A 17,084-nucleotide genomic window follows, 5' to 3' on the forward strand; every position below is an offset into this window, starting at 1 on the left:
TTTCATTCCCTTTGCTTTCACTTGCAACCAAACAAAGCATTTGGGGTAAAAATACACACTTTTGTTTTTCTTGTGGCCCTCTAGGGCAAAGATTTAGGGTTCCCCCCCCCCCCTTAAATTGGCTACCCACTAAGATCATAAAACACAGCAAGTGCATCTACACTACTTAGTTATATTCATCTTGGCTCAATGTCGGCAAATCAATGCTATGCATTGTTCTCAATTATTGAGTTAATAAGGCATAACCAACTAACCCACCAACAAATATACCTCGAATCCATGCCCATCGTCAGGTCTTGTACATTGATAAAACTTGTCACGTCAGTCAGTGTCTGCCACCCACAAGTATCTGACAAAGAAAATTAGGGTGAGCTTGGAAGATCCTAGGTTTATCCTACCACAGTTCACATTAAAATAATTAAATATCTTTCACTCACCATATTTCAAGGTAACTCTATGATTCTTCCCATTCGTTCTAGCTATTCAGGTTGGACCTCTAAAACCCCAACCTTGATACGATGTTATTGTTGGATTGACTTGAGCATCGGAGGTATCTACTCGAACCCACTCTGACAATTTGTTCACTTGAACAAGGTTCAACCTCAGTCAACTCAAAGCTCGACCTCACTTCATCAACAGAGTATTCAAATGGGGGAATTGTTGCCTGAGCTTGACAATGGAACTACTATTAGGAAGAGAAAACTGAATGTTTGGGATACACCCATTTGGGTGAAATCCAAGTTTGGTTCTAGAATATCAATTTGTATCCTATAAGTTCAAGAGTATTAATACGAATCAATAAAGGAAGAACTACAATTAAGAAGAGCAGTACTTGAAGCTTTTCAAGTATACATTTTGATAAATAGTGCATATGTTTTCCTTTTCTAATTATTGGTGAAATCTTACACACAAAAAAGATTATAAGTGGAATTTTGAGCATTTGAATCAATATATTTCAATATTAGATTTAGATCATAGGAAGTAGTACATTAGAATAATTTATTTTTGCAAAATAACTGCTAAGCATCACGCAAGAAACTAGCATTCTTTCACTTCCCTGAGTTTTAGGGTTTTTTTGGTGTTTCGCTAGTAAACATTCATTTCTTTTTATTGTTTGCTAGAACAAACAACATTCTTAGTCGATTTAAGGCTTCTTTTCCACCTCTAGTCCTGGTACCTACTGACTATGAGGTTAAACCCTCCCATGAGGGGATATACCCCCTCCTCTCCCTTTTTCCTTTAATGCTTTTTTCTTTCTTTTCCAATTGTTAGTCTTTGCTGCTTCTTTGTGTGGTTGTTGCATCATTTATTGATATCAGTGGTTTTTTTTTTTTTTTTTTTTTTTATTTGTTGTTTGGTAATGGTGAGTAGCATATTTTATTGCAAATTTTTTGGTAATAGTTTAAACATGGCATCGTAAAGCTTACCACCTTTGGAGGGTTTCTCTTTTGATCTAGTGGCACCACAAACGTTGCCAGACATGTCTAGTAAAAAGAAAATAGTGATGGGTTTTGACTAGGATAGGTGGTGGTGGGAAAGTTATTTACTACAAAGAGATTTACTGCTCCAATTGTGGGGAGATCCCTCACCATAGCTTGGAACTTAAATAGAGAATTGGAGGTGAGACAGTTTGACAACCACCACTTTCTCTTCATCTTGCTAGTTATGGTCCATGGCTAGTTAAATCCTCGTCCCTGATAAGGTGATTGGTGCTATTAACTTTGAAAAATCTTAAATATGTATGCACTGTCACAATTTGCCTACAAATATGCAAATAGAGGAGATGACACAAAATGTTGGAAATATGCTTGGCGAATTCAAGCATGTGAGATTTCAAGATCTCTGAGGGAGTCTGAACTCCCCTTTTGAGTACTAGTGGAGAAGAAAATCCCTGCTCCTATAAGGCTTGGTGTGTGTTTTGTGAGATATGATAAACCTTCCATCTGGGTCACGATTCAATATGTCAAGCTCTCTTATATTACTTCTGTTGTGGAGTAATAGGACACCATTCAAGGAAATGTTCTGTGAGAGCTCAGATTGATAGTAATGGTTTACCAAATTATCAGGGTATCTCTGAAGGTGATTGTGTCATTATTTGCAACAACATGTTTGGAGATTGGCTCCATCTTGAAAGCTTGGATATTCAGCCATCAGCAAAGGATCAACAATTTCTCCTAGCAAAAGCTATGTTGATTGAACATGGTTTTTTGAAACGGCCCAAATTAAATGGGGAATACACTGCAACACCTCTTGAATTAGTTGAGTATGTTGCAGATTTACTCAAATGAGTGACAATCTAATGGAGGTTGTTGAGTATAGTGTTGAACAAATCACTGGTGACACAGGTGGTAATCTAACTTTGCAAACCTTAATTGAGGACAAGGATGAAGGGAACGGTTTCAGTGAAATAGTAAGCTCACTACCATTTCAATTGAACTGTTTCAATGACACATTAAGCTCATGACCATTTCAACTGAGTCATAAAAGTACATCAAGCGGGTGAATGATGATGGGACTGAACCAGCCCAATTTAGAGGCAAAGCACCACTTATTGGGGGGGGGGGTAGTCTAGTGGGTATTTGGATGGGCCTGATCATGGTGAAGCCCATATGGTGGATGATCTCAAATGTCTCTTTGAACCCACTATGGGTGAAAATCATGTTAGTATTTCTCAATAGTCTTATGGTAGAATCTTGGGCCCAATCAAATGACTTCTTTTATGATGGACCAATCTATCTCAAAGCCCAGTTTATTCCAAACAAGTAAGGGCCCATATTTAAAAGGAAAATTCTTTGAAAGCTCTATTTTGTGCTTAAAACTATTTTGTCTCTTGATGAGATTAAAGCGAGTACTGCCTCACCCATAGCATCTCAAACCAATGGCATAAATATGCTTGAAGCTAATCTAATGGTTGGTAATGCAAATCAGTATGGGGACAATAGGAGTTTTACTAGAATGTTAGTTGGAGAATAAATAAGTGTGGGATTAATCTTGGATTTGGAGTTAAGGCAGGCAAGCTTGGGTTGCAAATGAAAATGATTCTCAAACCTCTCAAGCCATCATATGAGCCACCCCCATTGTTATCAGAATCACTTAACCTTTTATAATGCATGTCTATGTGGGATTAAATGTTCGTACTGAGGAAATTATCTATAAGGAGGAATCTGATTCGGATAAAGAAGAGCAGAATGTTAGGAAAATACCATCTTCACCTTATCACATCACTATGTAGCTTAAAAAATTAAAATTAGAAATTGAAGATGAGAATGAACGAACAATAGAAGGGGGGAATTTCAGTGGAGGAAGGATTGCTAATGCTAGTATCAGGGGTACATCCCCTTAGACTAGTTATAGGCCAAATGCACACTATAAGGGAAGGAGAGCACTCCTTTATTCATTTTCTAAAACAGTTTGGGTAGTGGGGTTGCCCCCGGCCCCAACCCGAAAAGGTTATGGGGGGGGGGGGGGGGCGGGGAGGGTGGGGGGGGGGGGGGGGGGGGGGGGGAGGGAGGGGGGGGGGGGGGGGGGGGGGGGGGGTGGGGGGGGGGGGGGGGGGGGGGGGGGGGGGTGGGTGTGGGGGAGTGAGGAGGGGGGGGAGCAAACAAGGGGGGGGGGGGGGGGGGGGGGGGGGGGGGGGGGGGGGGGGGGGGGGGGGGGGGGGGGGCTGGTGGGGAGGGGGGTTGTGGGGTTTTTTTTTTTTGTTGCTTGTATCTCAAGATATTACGCAAGTATACGTATCGCAATCAAGTAATAAATGATAAGTACAAAATCGATCCCACGGAGAATTATATCCTTAACTTTCAATGTAAAAGTAAAATTGATTTAAATGAAATTAACAAGGTTGATTGGTATTTGTCTAACTAATTAACCAAATGACAGGTAAAGAAAACTAAGGAACTAAAATGTAGATTTGAGCAATGGAAGAAACTTAATGAGTGACAAGTGTGTTAGGAATCAAGTTTCCCTTCCCCTGAATTTTAAAACACAAATACTAAAGCAATACTACAACCCCAAGATAAATCAAGAACTTGGAATGAATGGCAATATGGTATTTTCCAATACACATAAGCTAGCATCCTAAATCAACATCAGCATATTCCTATGAAGAATTGAATTAAGAATGCAATTTAAACCCAATCCAATCAATGGTAATGTGAGGTAATTGGGTATTCCTACCCAACCTACTAATTAACACAACCTAATTAAAGATGATGCTAACTCACACAATTCAACAAACACCTAGACTTCATTAATTTTCCAATTAATGAAATCATAACATTCATTCAAGAAAGATCATTCAAGAACTGAAATTAGTCAATATAACATGCTGAATTCATTAACAATAAAGTGGATTGCAATAAAACTAAAGAACACATGATTAATTACATATCAAAATTCAGGTTTAGGTACTACTATCATCCCAACACAGCTAAGATTTAGCCCATAACAGAATTCGAATGCATAAAACCAAGTATAGTTGACATGAGACTAGAAAATAAGAAGATAGAGTTATATAAACAAGAATAAACTAAGGCTTCAATGCTTCCACATGAGCTCCAAGCTTTCTTCTTGACAAATCAGCAACTCCAGCAGCTCCTTGCTTCCACAAGAGCTCCAGCATTCGTTCTCTACCTCCTTCCTCTCAGCCAAGTCTATCATCCACACCTTGGTCGAATCTCCCCTCTTGTCCTCCTTGCCTCTCTTCTCTTTGTTCCATAAATGTCTTCAATCATTAGGTTAGATTCTGGCCATAGGATTAGAACCTTCCTCCTGAGATCAAGGGCTGAAAACCATCATGTATTTACAAGAATTTAGTCCACTTAAGTTAGCCCTTTTTGGTCAATTCCATTTGAATTGGATCTGAGAATATTCTGCTCCGTTGTTGTAGCAATGCAGCAACAACTCTACAACAAAGTTAGAGGACATGTTCTTTATGAATCTTCACCTACATGTTCAAGAGAAAGAGAAACAGTCAAATTCATCCATAAAAAGAAGGGAAATTCATGCAATGTGACAAAAATGAACTAAACAAAATGCAACATGTTGAGACTAAATAAAACAACACCTAATGAATACTATCACTAAAACAAAGACAAAATACTCCTAAATCAAGCCATCTCAAGTATAAAAGTTATAAATCTTAACTCTATTTCATAGAGTTATCACACCCCCAAACTTAAGACATTGCTTGACCTCGAGCAATAAAGACAAATGAAAACAACAACTAACTACTAATGAAAGCATGAGGAAATCAAAAGAAAAGAAAAGCAAATAACTTTGGCTTAAGCATGCAATAGGATGAGTGTTAGACAGAAGTTGCCTCTCAATCTTTTTCTAAATTTTCAAATCCAACACATCTGGCCAATAACACTTAGATGTCATAATTTACTCATCAGGATGCTCTCAAGTGTGTGTGTGAAAGTTAAGGATCTTGCCTTGCCCAGATCACCCTAGTATAGCTGAATCATGGTCATCAAGTTTAGTTCATTGATCTAATATGTTGACCAAATGATTACCTCTCCACTAATTAGGAATCCATATCTTTTTACAACCCCAAGAACTTGTTTCATACTCTTTTGAGCATTTGACCCCCAAACTTATTATTTATGAACTTTTTATTTTATTTTATTTTATTTTTTTTATGTTATCATCTTGCCTTACGCGAATATCGCTCATTTGTGATGAAGATACCCGGTTACTCAACAAGATCACAAACAAGAGTGCCTTGCATGCTCATATTTCGGGCCCTTTGTTGACGTCAAAAATACACATGGGTTACATGCATATTCCTGGTTACTAGGTTGCCCAAAACAGCGGAACATTATTTCTTTTTTTTTTTTTTTTTTTTTTTTTTTTGGTGCTCATATTTCGGGCCACTGTTGACGTCAAAAATACACATGGGTTACATGCATATTCCTGGTTACTAGGCAACCCAAATCAGCGGAGCATTATTCTTTTAGGGAAGGGAAGGGGTCAAACATCAATCAATATTCACAATGCACAAAGTTCTTGGAAACAACCAAATGGGGATCTCTAATGTGTAAGTCTTGAGGTTCTCATTTAATCAATTCTAAAATCCTAAAAACTCTCACATTGATCCAGCTTTCCCCAGGTTCTCTAGAGCTTGAAACATCACTTGGTGCATCAATAGTATGGCATCACAAACATGAGTAAATGCAGACATCAGATCATTATAGCAAAATTGTGCTAAGATTTCCAACAAAACCAGAGTAAGAGGCACTGACATTCACATTACTTAACAATCATCCAAATTTCATGAAAAGCCAGATTAACTACACAAAACATCTACCCAAAACAGCTACTCTAAAGGCGGACAACAACTTTAAAAAAAAAAAAACTGAAGAAAATTAACTGTTAACTGGGGACATCCATATCATGAAGATAACATATGCAATTAAAGAACTTTACCCCCAAACTAAAGATGAGCAGTGTCCTCACAGCGAAAGAAAGGAAAAAAAAAGTAAGGTAATAAAAGGAAAACACAATAAAAGAAGAGAGAGAACGGAACTTCCCTGAACAAGCTAGGCCTCATCATCATCATCTAATGAATGGAACTCATCATCGGCGGCAGCTGCAGCAGCTTCGACTTCATCCTCCTCATCTATATTAGGAATGTAGTTCCCATCTTGGCCCCAAGGATTAGCGAAGAGGTAGTTGGGAAAAGCTGGAAAAGATTGGAACCGGTTGCTATTCATCCTTAAGTTAGACTCAAGGGCGCGATCACGGGCAGCCACATAACGCATATAACCAAGGAAGAGGTCACGAGTGATTTGATGTTCCAACATCATTTGAAATTGGGTGGCTTCTACTTGACTGAGGCGCTGTTCCAATTGAGTGTAACTAAAGGATGGAGCACCGAGAGGTAGAAGAAGTGGGAGGAATGGCTGATCTTTGCGGCAGAGGAGGTGGTGCCTTTGGAAGGGGGAGCTGCACTAGGTGTAAGCATGCGAGTGATACTTGAAGTGTGTGATGGCACCTTTGTTGAGTGTATGGACATCGAAGCCTGCACATCAACATGGTTAGCCAAACATAAAGCGGTAATTAAACAAGGGGAAAAGCTAAACTACCACCCCGCCTAGCAAGCACAAGCACAAATGGCCTCATGAATGCGATGACCCACATTAACCCGACGCCCTTCCAAAATAGAGTGGAGGAGCAAAGCTCTATCCACCGAACAGTGATCGACTATGCGTGGAGGGCATCAAGTGGGTGCTGTAAAAAATGGTACCAAATTTTGGCTGCCGGTTGCAAGGTGTGGCGGGCAATAGTTAATGCACCTTGGGTGGAGGAGGACCACTCCGTGCCATGAGAACATAAAGTCTGGATAATGTTATGCATGGCAGTTGGATCTGCTGAAGCAAGATAGGCATTGTGCTCATCCTCCACATTGGCCAATGCATAATAGGCATTAATGGATGGTCCATCTATAGGTATGTGCATCCCCCTAACATAGACTTGATCCTGAGATGGGGCAGTGAGATTGGCATAAAATTCGTAGACTATGGAAGGGATGTAGGCACCAGGATGGGTGCAAAATTGTTCCCAATGATGCCTAGCTATAATGGATGGGATGAATGGAAAGGCTTGGGCTTCATTGGGTTTTAATTTGAACCCCTTCTCCGGAAGAAAGTTCTTGGTGGAGATGGATGTGAAGCGGTTCTCAGCTAAGGGAGAGGCAAAATAAGAGGGACTCATTGAAGCACTAGAACTAGGGTGCATTCTCGCTCTTCTTCTTAGGGGCCATTTCAAATGGAGTGCACAGGGTTGGCCCCTAACAACCACTATTGAAGTCAAACAAACACTAAAACAGACCTTAGCTAACAAAAACACTGCAACAACTAATCAAACAAATTGTAGAAAATAAAAAAAATAAAAAAAACTAATCAAACAAACACTAAAACATACCTTATCTAACAAAAACAGAGACACCATAAAAGTAGAAAACAAGAACAAACAATTAACAAACAATGAACTATAACTAAGCAAACAAAAACAAACAAACAAACAAATTCTATGTTGTTTTAGGTGCAAATGGCAAGCATAAAAACGAGAGGATATGAGCATAGGGTAACGATGACCCGAAATGCTGTATTGGTGTGTGCAAGTGATTGTAGCTCCAAAATAACACCTAAACAAATAAGAAAAGTTGTATATACCCTAACGAAAACATACACTAAGACAACATAAGAACAAACACATAACCCACAAACCACAAATTGAACATTCAACAAAAACACAGCAAATCAGAAAGTTCAAAAATATAGAATGAAAGAAAAGAAATGGGGAGAACACTTAGCTGATGTGGTGTAGGGAAGATGAAAGGTCGAAATACCACAAAAACATGCCCGAAACCCGAGGCGACATCGGTAGGCCTCTCGAGAAGTGATTCGAGAATGGAATGGGGGGAAAAAGTTAGGGTTTTTTTTTTTTTTTTTTTGAAAGATGGGCTATCGGTGAAGAAGAAGATTGCTGTGGTGGGTGAATGTAGGTAAATGGAGGTGTGAAAGTCTTTGAAAAATAGAAAATGGAAGAGAAGATGAGGATGAGTTGCAGTGGAGGAGACGATGGTGCCTTGAGAGTCGACGAAGTGAGCTGAGTGTTTCGTTGATTTGGATTTGAAATGAGAGGTTTTATGGGTTTGGGTTGGTATTGGTTTAGAAGGGTTTAAAAAAATATGAAATTGGTTCGAATCAGTATGGGTTCAGCAGGGGCCGATAGAAGTTAGAAGTGTATTTTTGATGGGTTGGTTGGGTTTGAGATGAAACCGGGTCGGGTGAGTGGTTTAATCGTTGTTGTAGCTTTGCTGCAGCTTTGCTATAGCAACGAACACAGAATGTAAGTTTCAACAGAGAATAGAATGTGTTAACAGAACATGCAAGACCCGTAGCTGAGGGTCAAAACTTTGTAGTAGCATTGTGGCCACATCGCTACTACAAAGATAGTGAAATTTCTTTGGATATTGAAACATGCTCCGTTCAGCGAGTTGGATTTAATGATAAATTTGGAAAAACACCCAATCACTCTCTTTTTGTTCCCCACACTCCCTGCACATCAAAATATACATGTTAGCAAATTATCTATCATTCTTTTTTTTTATTTTTTTATTTTTTAACAATAATGAACTAATATCACACAATTAAACTAAAAATAATGAAATCTAAGTGACCTCCCTTCTTTTTAAGCCTCTTGAAGGTTAATTGAAGATTTGTCCCGCTCCAATGGTGCTCCCCAATAATGCTTGATTCTCTGCCCATTGACTAGAAATTTCCTGTTAGAGATGCCCTCTTGCAACTCCACTGCTCCATGTGGAAATCCTTGTCATTATTGTAAAAGGACCCGACCATCTTGATTTCAGCTTTCCCGGAAATAATTTGAGTCTGGAGTTGAACAGAGAACTTGCTGACCTGGTTCAAATACCCTCTGCAAGATTTTCTTGTCATGCCATTTCTTCACTTTCTCCTTGTAGAGTTTGGCATTTTCATATGCTTGGAGCTTGAATTCATCAAGTTGATGGAGTTGTAGCATTCTCTTCTCACCAGCCAAAGTAGAGTCAAAATTGAATTTCTTAATTGCCCAGTATGCCTTATGCTCTAGTTCCAATGGTAGATGGCAAGCCTTTCCAAACACAAGTTGATATGGTGACATTCCAAAAGGTGTTTTGTAGGCGGTCCGGTAGGCCCAAAGGGAGTCATCTAACCTTATGGACCAATCCTTCCTTGTTGGGCATACTGTTTTCTCCAAAATCAACTTGATTTGTCTATTAGAAACTTCAGCTTGTCCATTTGTTTGGGGGTGATAGCTTGAGGCAACTTTGTGACGAACTCCATATTTAGACAATAGAGCTCCAAGATATTTGTTGCAAAAATGTGAACCTTCATCACTGATTATGGCTCTTGGAGTACCAAATCTAGTGAAGATATTCTTTCTCATGAAGTCAATAACCACCTTTGCATCATTAGTTGAACAAGCAGCAGCCTCCACCCACTTGGATACATAGTCCATTGCTACTAAAATGTAAAGATTGCCATATGAAGGAATAAAAGGCCCCATGAAATCAATTCCCCAAACATCAAACAATTCTACTTCCAAGATATTGGTTAAGGGCATTTCATTCCTTTTTGAGATGTTTCCCACTCTTTGACATCTATCACATTTTTGAATGAATTGATAGGCATCCTTGAACATACTTGGCCAATAAAACCCCGATTGCAAGACCTTTGCTGCTGTCCTATCTCCTTGATAATGTCCACCATATGGGGAGTCATGGCATTGCCTCAACACATCCTCTACTTCTACCTCAGGGATACAACGCCTCAATATTTGATCTGCACATAGCTTGAATAAGAATGGTTCATCCCAGAAATACCTTTTAACCTCATGTAAAAATTTCTTCCTTTGTTGAGTGGGCATCATAGGGGGTAGAAGTCCACTGGCTAAATAATTAGCAAAATCAGCATACCAAGGTGTTGAGAGGGAAACAGTAAAGAGTTGTTCATCGGGGAAGACTTCTTTAATTTCAAATTCAGCTGCTTGGTTTGGATTTTCCAACCTAGACAGATGGTCAGCCACTTGATTCTCGGTCCCCTTCCTATCTTTTATCTCCAAATTGAACTCTTGAAGCAATAAGATCCATCTAATCAGCCTTGGTTTAGCATCCTTCTTGTGTATCAAATATTTGATGGCTGAATGATCTGTGAACACAATGACCTTTGCCCCCACTAGATAAGCTCTAAATTTGTCAAATGCAAACACAACTGCCAAGAGCTCTTTTTCGGTGACGAGTGTAATTCAGTTGTGCTCTCGATAGGGTCCGACTAGCATAATAGATTGAATGGAATACCTTATTCTTACGCTGTCCCAAAACTGCTCCTACAGCCCAATCACTAGCATCACACATGACCTCAAAGGGAATAGACCAATCCGGTGCCACAATGATGGGTGTAGAGATCAGCTGCTTCTTCAACTCTAAAAATCTTTGTCATACATGCTTCACTAAAGCTGAACTGACTTTCTTTTTCAAGCAGGCTACACAATGGTTTAGATATTTGTGAAAAATCTTTTATGAACCTTCTATAAAACCCAGCATGTCCAAGAAAGCTTCTAATCCCTTTCACACTTGATGGTGGTGGTAATTTTTCTATAATGGCAACCTTGGCTTTATCCACTTCTAGACCCTGTTTGGAAACCTTGTGTCCAAGAACAATCCCTTCTCTAACCATAAAATGGCATTTTTCCCAGTTGAGGACTAAATTGGTTTCTTCACATCTCTGTAGAACTTTTGCCAAGTGAGTGAGACATTCATCATAAGTTTCTCCAAAAACCGAAAAATCATCCATAAACACCTCTACAAATTGTTCCACCATATCAGTGAAAATGGCCATCATACATCTTTGGAAAGTGGCTGGGGCATTACAAAGACCAAAAGGCATTCTTCTAAAGGCAAAGGTACCATATGGGCAAGTGAAAGTGGTCTTATGTTGATCTTCAGGAGCAATGGCTATTTGATTGTACCCTGAGTATCCATCTAAGAAGCAATAATACTCTTTTCCAGCCAATCTATCAAGCATTTGATCAATGAAGGGTAGAGGGAAATGATCTTTCCTTGTAGCCTTGTTAAGCTTCCTATAGTCCATACATATTCTCCACCCACTCACTATTCTTGTAGGTATCAACTCCTTATTATCATTCTCCACAACTGTCATTCCTCCTTTCTTGGGGACACATTGTACTGGACTCACCCACTTGCTATCTCGAAATTGGATACACCACCCCTGACATCTAACCATTTAATGATTTCCTTTTTGACCACTTCCTTCATAATTGGATTCAGCCTCCTTTGATGCTCCACAGAATTATTACAGAGTCTTCAGCAGAATTTTGTGCATGCAAATTGATGGGCTGATTCCCTTGATATCTAATATGGTCCATCCTAATGCTTTGCTGTATTTCTTCAACACTTTAATTAACATATCTTCTTGCTCTGCTGTTAGCTTAGCTGAAATGATAACTGGAAGTGTCTTTCCTTCACCCAAATAGGCATACCTAAGGTGTCTGGAAGAGGCTTCAATTCTAACACAGGAGGCTCTTCAATTGATGGCTTAGGAGATTGAGTTGCATGCTCGAGATAATACAAGAGGATCAAATCCATTCTTTCTTAATGTCTCAGCTGGTCTTGCATCTAACCATTTAATGTAGCTACCGCTTCATCACCCACTTGTGAAATTTCAGATGTTAATGAAAGCTCTAATGGATCTTTACTACCCTTTGTCTCAACTTCTTCTAAAACCAGCTCCTCTATGATATCTACCATTGAGCATTGCTCTATCTCATCTGGAGATTTCATTGCCTGGAGAACATTGAAAGTGACTTGCTCTCCATTTACCCTCATAGTTAATTCTCCTTTATGCACATCAATCAAAGTCTTTCCAGTGGCCAAGAAGGGTCTTCCAAGAATGATGGGCACATCTCTATCGACTTCAAAATCAAGAACAATGAAATCAGCGGGGAAGATGAACTTATCAACTCTTACCAAGACATCTTCAATTTTTCCTTCGGGATGAGCTAAGGATCTATCACCCGGCTGAAGTGTTCTTGTAGTTGGCCTTGCTTCTCCCACACCAAGCTTCTTGAAGATTGACATTGGCATAAGGTTAATGCTAGCTCCAAGGTCACAAAGGGCTCTCCCAATATAATTTTCTCCAATAGCACAAGGAATGGTGAAACTCCCAGGATCCTTTAATTTTTGAGGAAGCTTGTTCAGCAAGAAGGCACTACTCTCTTGTGTCATGGCTATTGTTTCAAACTCTCCAAATCTTTTTTTTTTAGAAAGGATGTCTTTCATGAATTTCACATAATTTGGCATTTGTTCAAGTGCTTCTACCAATGGTATATTGATGTGGAGCTCCTTCAAAACATCCAAGAATTTCTTGAACTGATGGTTTTGTTGCTGCCTTTGAAATCTTTGAGGAAAGGGGGGTGGTTTATAAGGCACTTTTTCTGGAGAACCCTGTTGCAATGGAGCTGTAGCTGGTGGTTCAACACTTTGGTGTTCAAAATCAGATTGGTCTTTTTGAACAGCCACTTTGGATCTTCCTTTTCCCTTTCTTCTTGGACGGGATTAGTTTCCTTCGGTTGATTGGACTTAACATGAGGTGGCTCTATATATTTCCCACTCCGTAATGAAATAACCTTGCAATGCTCTTTGCCTTCCCGCCTAGGATTTTCAGTATCACTTGGCAGTGATCCTTGAGGTCTGTTGCTTAAAGCATTAGCTAGCTGCCCAACTTGATTCTCCAAATTTCTCAATGAAGCTGCTTGGCTCTGAATAATTGCATCATTCTTTGCCATGTATTCTTTCAATAGGAGCTCAATTGATGAAGAAGGTTCTATAGGCTGAATCTTCACTTGCTGTTGAGCACTTGGAAGTTGATAAGGTCTAGTTGGGGTAGATGATGGGCCTACATTCTGTCCTTGACCATTCCAAGAGAAGTTAGGTGCTGCCTCCAACCAGGATTATAAGTGTTGGAATATGGGTTATTAGCTTTGCTGAAATTACCAACATAGTAGGCTGATTCTGGGTTAGATGGACAACTATCAAAGACATGCTCCCCACCACAATATGTACAAGAGACTGCTAGATTTTGTTGTGGTTGTACGAGTTGCAGCCAAGTTCTGATTTTAACACACTAGTGAGAGATGAAACTTGTGCGATTAAAGGCCATCACTTGCATCCAACTCATAAATTCCAGCCACCCTCTTACTTGCAGCAGCTCTTTCAGCTGGCCATTGGTAGTTGTTGTTGGCCATCCTTTCCAAAATTTCATAAGCCTCATTGTAAGACTTTGCCAATATAGCCCCATTGGCTGATGCATCAACTATGGATCGAGTTTGTCCACTTAAACCATTGTAGAAAGTCTCCATCTGAATCCAATGAGGAATGCCATGATGAGGACATTTACGCAAGAGCTCCTTAAACCTCTCCCATGCCTCATATAAAGACTCACTATCCAAGCTGTTGAAAACCAGTTATGTCATTTCTGAGCTTGGCATTCTTTGTTGGAGGGAAGTACTTCATCAAGAACTTCTCTACCAAGTCATTCCATGTAGCTACTGATTGGGGAGGTAAGGAGTTCAACCACGCTCTTGCTCTATCCCGCAATGAATAAGGGAATAGCTTCAATCTCAAAGCCTCTTCGGTTGCTCCGGGTATCTTGAAAGAGTCACTTACTTCCATGAAGAGTCTAAGATGGAGATGAGGATCTTACGTTGAAAGCCCACTGAATTGTCCCACAGTTTGAAGCATTTGGAACATCACCGGCTTAAGTTCAAAATGTAAGGCTTGAATATCTGGCCGTACTATGCTTGGATTCAGCTCATGCAACATGGGGACAGCGTATGCTCGATGGCTCTATCTCTATCATCACCCTCAGCTGCCATATTATTCTCATTATTATTCAATCCATTTCTCCTTTGCTTCAGCCATTGTTGGAACTGCTGCTAGGCCTCGTTGCTCCCTTCTTCTAGCTCGAAATGTCCTTTCTATTTCGATGTCAAAGGGTGCCAACTCTTGATCAGGCAGCGTGTTCATACAAGGGTAAAAACACCTGAGAATAAAAGGAAACTAATATCAAAGTAAAGAAATTTCAGTAGATAAAACAAAAACTTACTTCTACACTAATTATCAAAGACAAAATTCCCCAGCAACGGTGCCAAAAACTTGTTGCTTGTATCTCAAGATATTACGCAAGTATACGTATCGCAATCAAGTAATAAATGATAAGTACAAAATCGATCCCACGGAGAATTATATCCTTAACTTTCAATGTAAAAGTAAAATTGATTTAAATGAAATTAACAAGGTTGATTGGTATTTGTCTAACTAATTAACCAAATGACAGGTAAAGAAAACTAAGGAACTAAAATGTAGATTTGAGCAATGGAAGAAACTTAATGAGTGACAAGTGTGTTAGGAATCAAGTTTCCCTTCCCCTGAATTTTAAAACACAAATACTAAAGCAATACTACAACCCCAAGATAAATCAAGAACTTGGAATGAATGGCAATATGGTATTTTCCAATACACATAAGCTAGCATCCTAAATCAACATCAGCATATTCCTATGAAGAATTGAATTAAGAATGCAATTTAAACCCAATCCAATCAATGGTAATGTGAGGTAATTGGGTATTCCTACCCAACCTACTAATTAACACAACCTAATTAAAGATGATGCTAACTCACACAATTCAACAAACACCTAGACTTCATTAATTTTCCAATTAATGAAATCATAACATTCATTCAAGAAAGATCATTCAAGAACTGAAATTAGTCAATATAACATGCTGAATTCATTAACAATAAAGTGGATTGCAATAAAACTAAAGAACACATGATTAATTACATATCAAAATTCAGGTTTAGGTACTACTATCATCCCAACACAGCTAAGATTTAGCCCATAACAGAATTCGAATGCATAAAACCAAGTATAGTTGACATGAGACTAGAAAATAAGAAGATAGAGTTATATAAACAAGAATAAACTAAGGCTTCAATGCTTCCACATGAGCTCCAACTTTCTTCTTCAGCAAATCAGCAACTCCAGCAGCTCCTTGCTTCCACAAGAGCTCCAGCATTCGTTCTCTACCTCTTTCCTCTCAGCCAAGTCTATCATCCACACCTTGGTCGAATCTCCCCTCTTGTCCTCCTTGCCTCTCTTCTCTTTGTTCCATAAATGTCTTCAATCATTAGGTTAGATTCTGGCCATAGGATTAGAACCTTCCTCCTGAGATCAAGGGCTGAAAACCATCATGTATTTACAAGAATTTAGTCCACTTAAGTTAGCCCTTTTTGGTCAATTCCATTTGAATTGGATCTGAGAATATTCTGCTCCGTTGTTGTAGCAATGCAGCAACAACTCTACAACAAAGTTAGAGGACATGTTCTTTATGAATCTTCACCTACATGTTCAAGAGAAAGAGAAACAGTCAAATTCATCCATAAAAAGAAGGGAAATTCATGCAATGTGACAAAAATGAACTAAACAAAATGCAACATGTTGAGACTAAATAAAACAACACCTAATGAATACTATCACTAAAACAAAGACAAAATACTCCTAAATCAAGCCATCTCAAGTATAAAAGTTATAAATCTTAACTCTATAGGGAAACCCCCCGGGGGGGGGGGGGGGGGGGGGGGGGGGGGGGGGGGGGGGGGCCCCCCTGGGGGGGAAGGGTGGGGTCCTTAAAAAAGGGCCCGCGGGGGGGGGGGGGGTGTGGGGGGGGGGGGGGGTGGGGGGTTTTACAAGATTGAAGGTAATAACTCATTTTGAATATTTAATTTCTACTTTCTTATTATTATGGGTGAAGGAGTTTCATGTTAAGAGAAGGATTGGATCAAGAAAACCTTGTTCTCGATTGGATTAAGTGACGTGAATAATTCTTCAATGGTTCTAGTTGCTAACTGTTTCTCTGAGAAAGATTTCATTGAAGACCAAGATTAATGATTAAATTCATGTTTGTATTATGATCTAGGGTTATTGGGAATGTTGAAGCATGTCTTTAGAAATGTTTTAACACCCTCAAATGACCTAAAATTTGTCAGAAGCTAAAGATCAAAACTGGCGTAGTTCTCACCAAATTGCAGGTTGTGCCCATGGGGAGGTGGCCCAGCAGGAGACCCCCACAAACAACCTCCTGCATGTTGACTTTGTTTTGGGTCTATTATGAAGCATGTTTTGCCTCTGATGTTAATTTAACTTAAACCATACACTATTTAGGTTATTTTGAGACGTGTCCGGCTATTCTTTGCTTTCTTGGGGAGGATTACTACAATTGATCAAGTGAGAGATTCAACCTCATGTGTGCATATATTTAAATCATGATTTCTTAAGTTACTTCCATGATGCCTATTCTACTGATGTTTATTATATTGCTTTAAAACATGCATGAATGAGTAGTTTGTAGACTGTATGGAAATCATGATATCTTTCTTTACTCTTTGCTATTGAATATAATGGTGCTATTAGTTGGGAATTAGATATTTATTGTATTCATGA

At 39.3% G+C, this 17,084-nt stretch overlaps 1 protein-coding gene and 1 non-coding gene across 2 annotated transcripts; one reads left to right on the top strand and one right to left on the bottom strand.

Annotated features, from left to right (window-relative positions):
- Positions 1 to 12,199: 12,199 nt before the first annotated feature.
- LOC148999503 (uncharacterized) lies at positions 12,200 to 14,404 on the bottom strand. The gene is made up of 2 exons (XM_089140253.1): positions 14,286 to 14,404; positions 12,200 to 13,061 (listed from the first exon to the last, which is right to left on the bottom strand). Exons 1-2 carry the CDS (start codon positions 14,402 to 14,404, stop codon positions 12,200 to 12,202), a joined length of 981 nt encoding a protein of 326 aa, XP_088996379.1.
- Positions 13,958 to 14,065, top strand: LOC148999504 (small nucleolar RNA R71). The gene has a single exon (XR_016170883.1). It is a non-coding gene; the product is annotated as a small nucleolar RNA R71 (small nucleolar RNA).
- Positions 14,405 to 17,084: the final 2,680 nt, after the last annotated feature.

The sequence above is a fragment of the Hakea prostrata genome, chromosome 11 (assembly GCF_041222555.1).
Source record: "Hakea prostrata isolate BN-2017 chromosome 11, UWA_Hpros_2, whole genome shotgun sequence".
NCBI lineage: Eukaryota > Viridiplantae > Streptophyta > Magnoliopsida > Proteales > Proteaceae > Hakea > Hakea prostrata.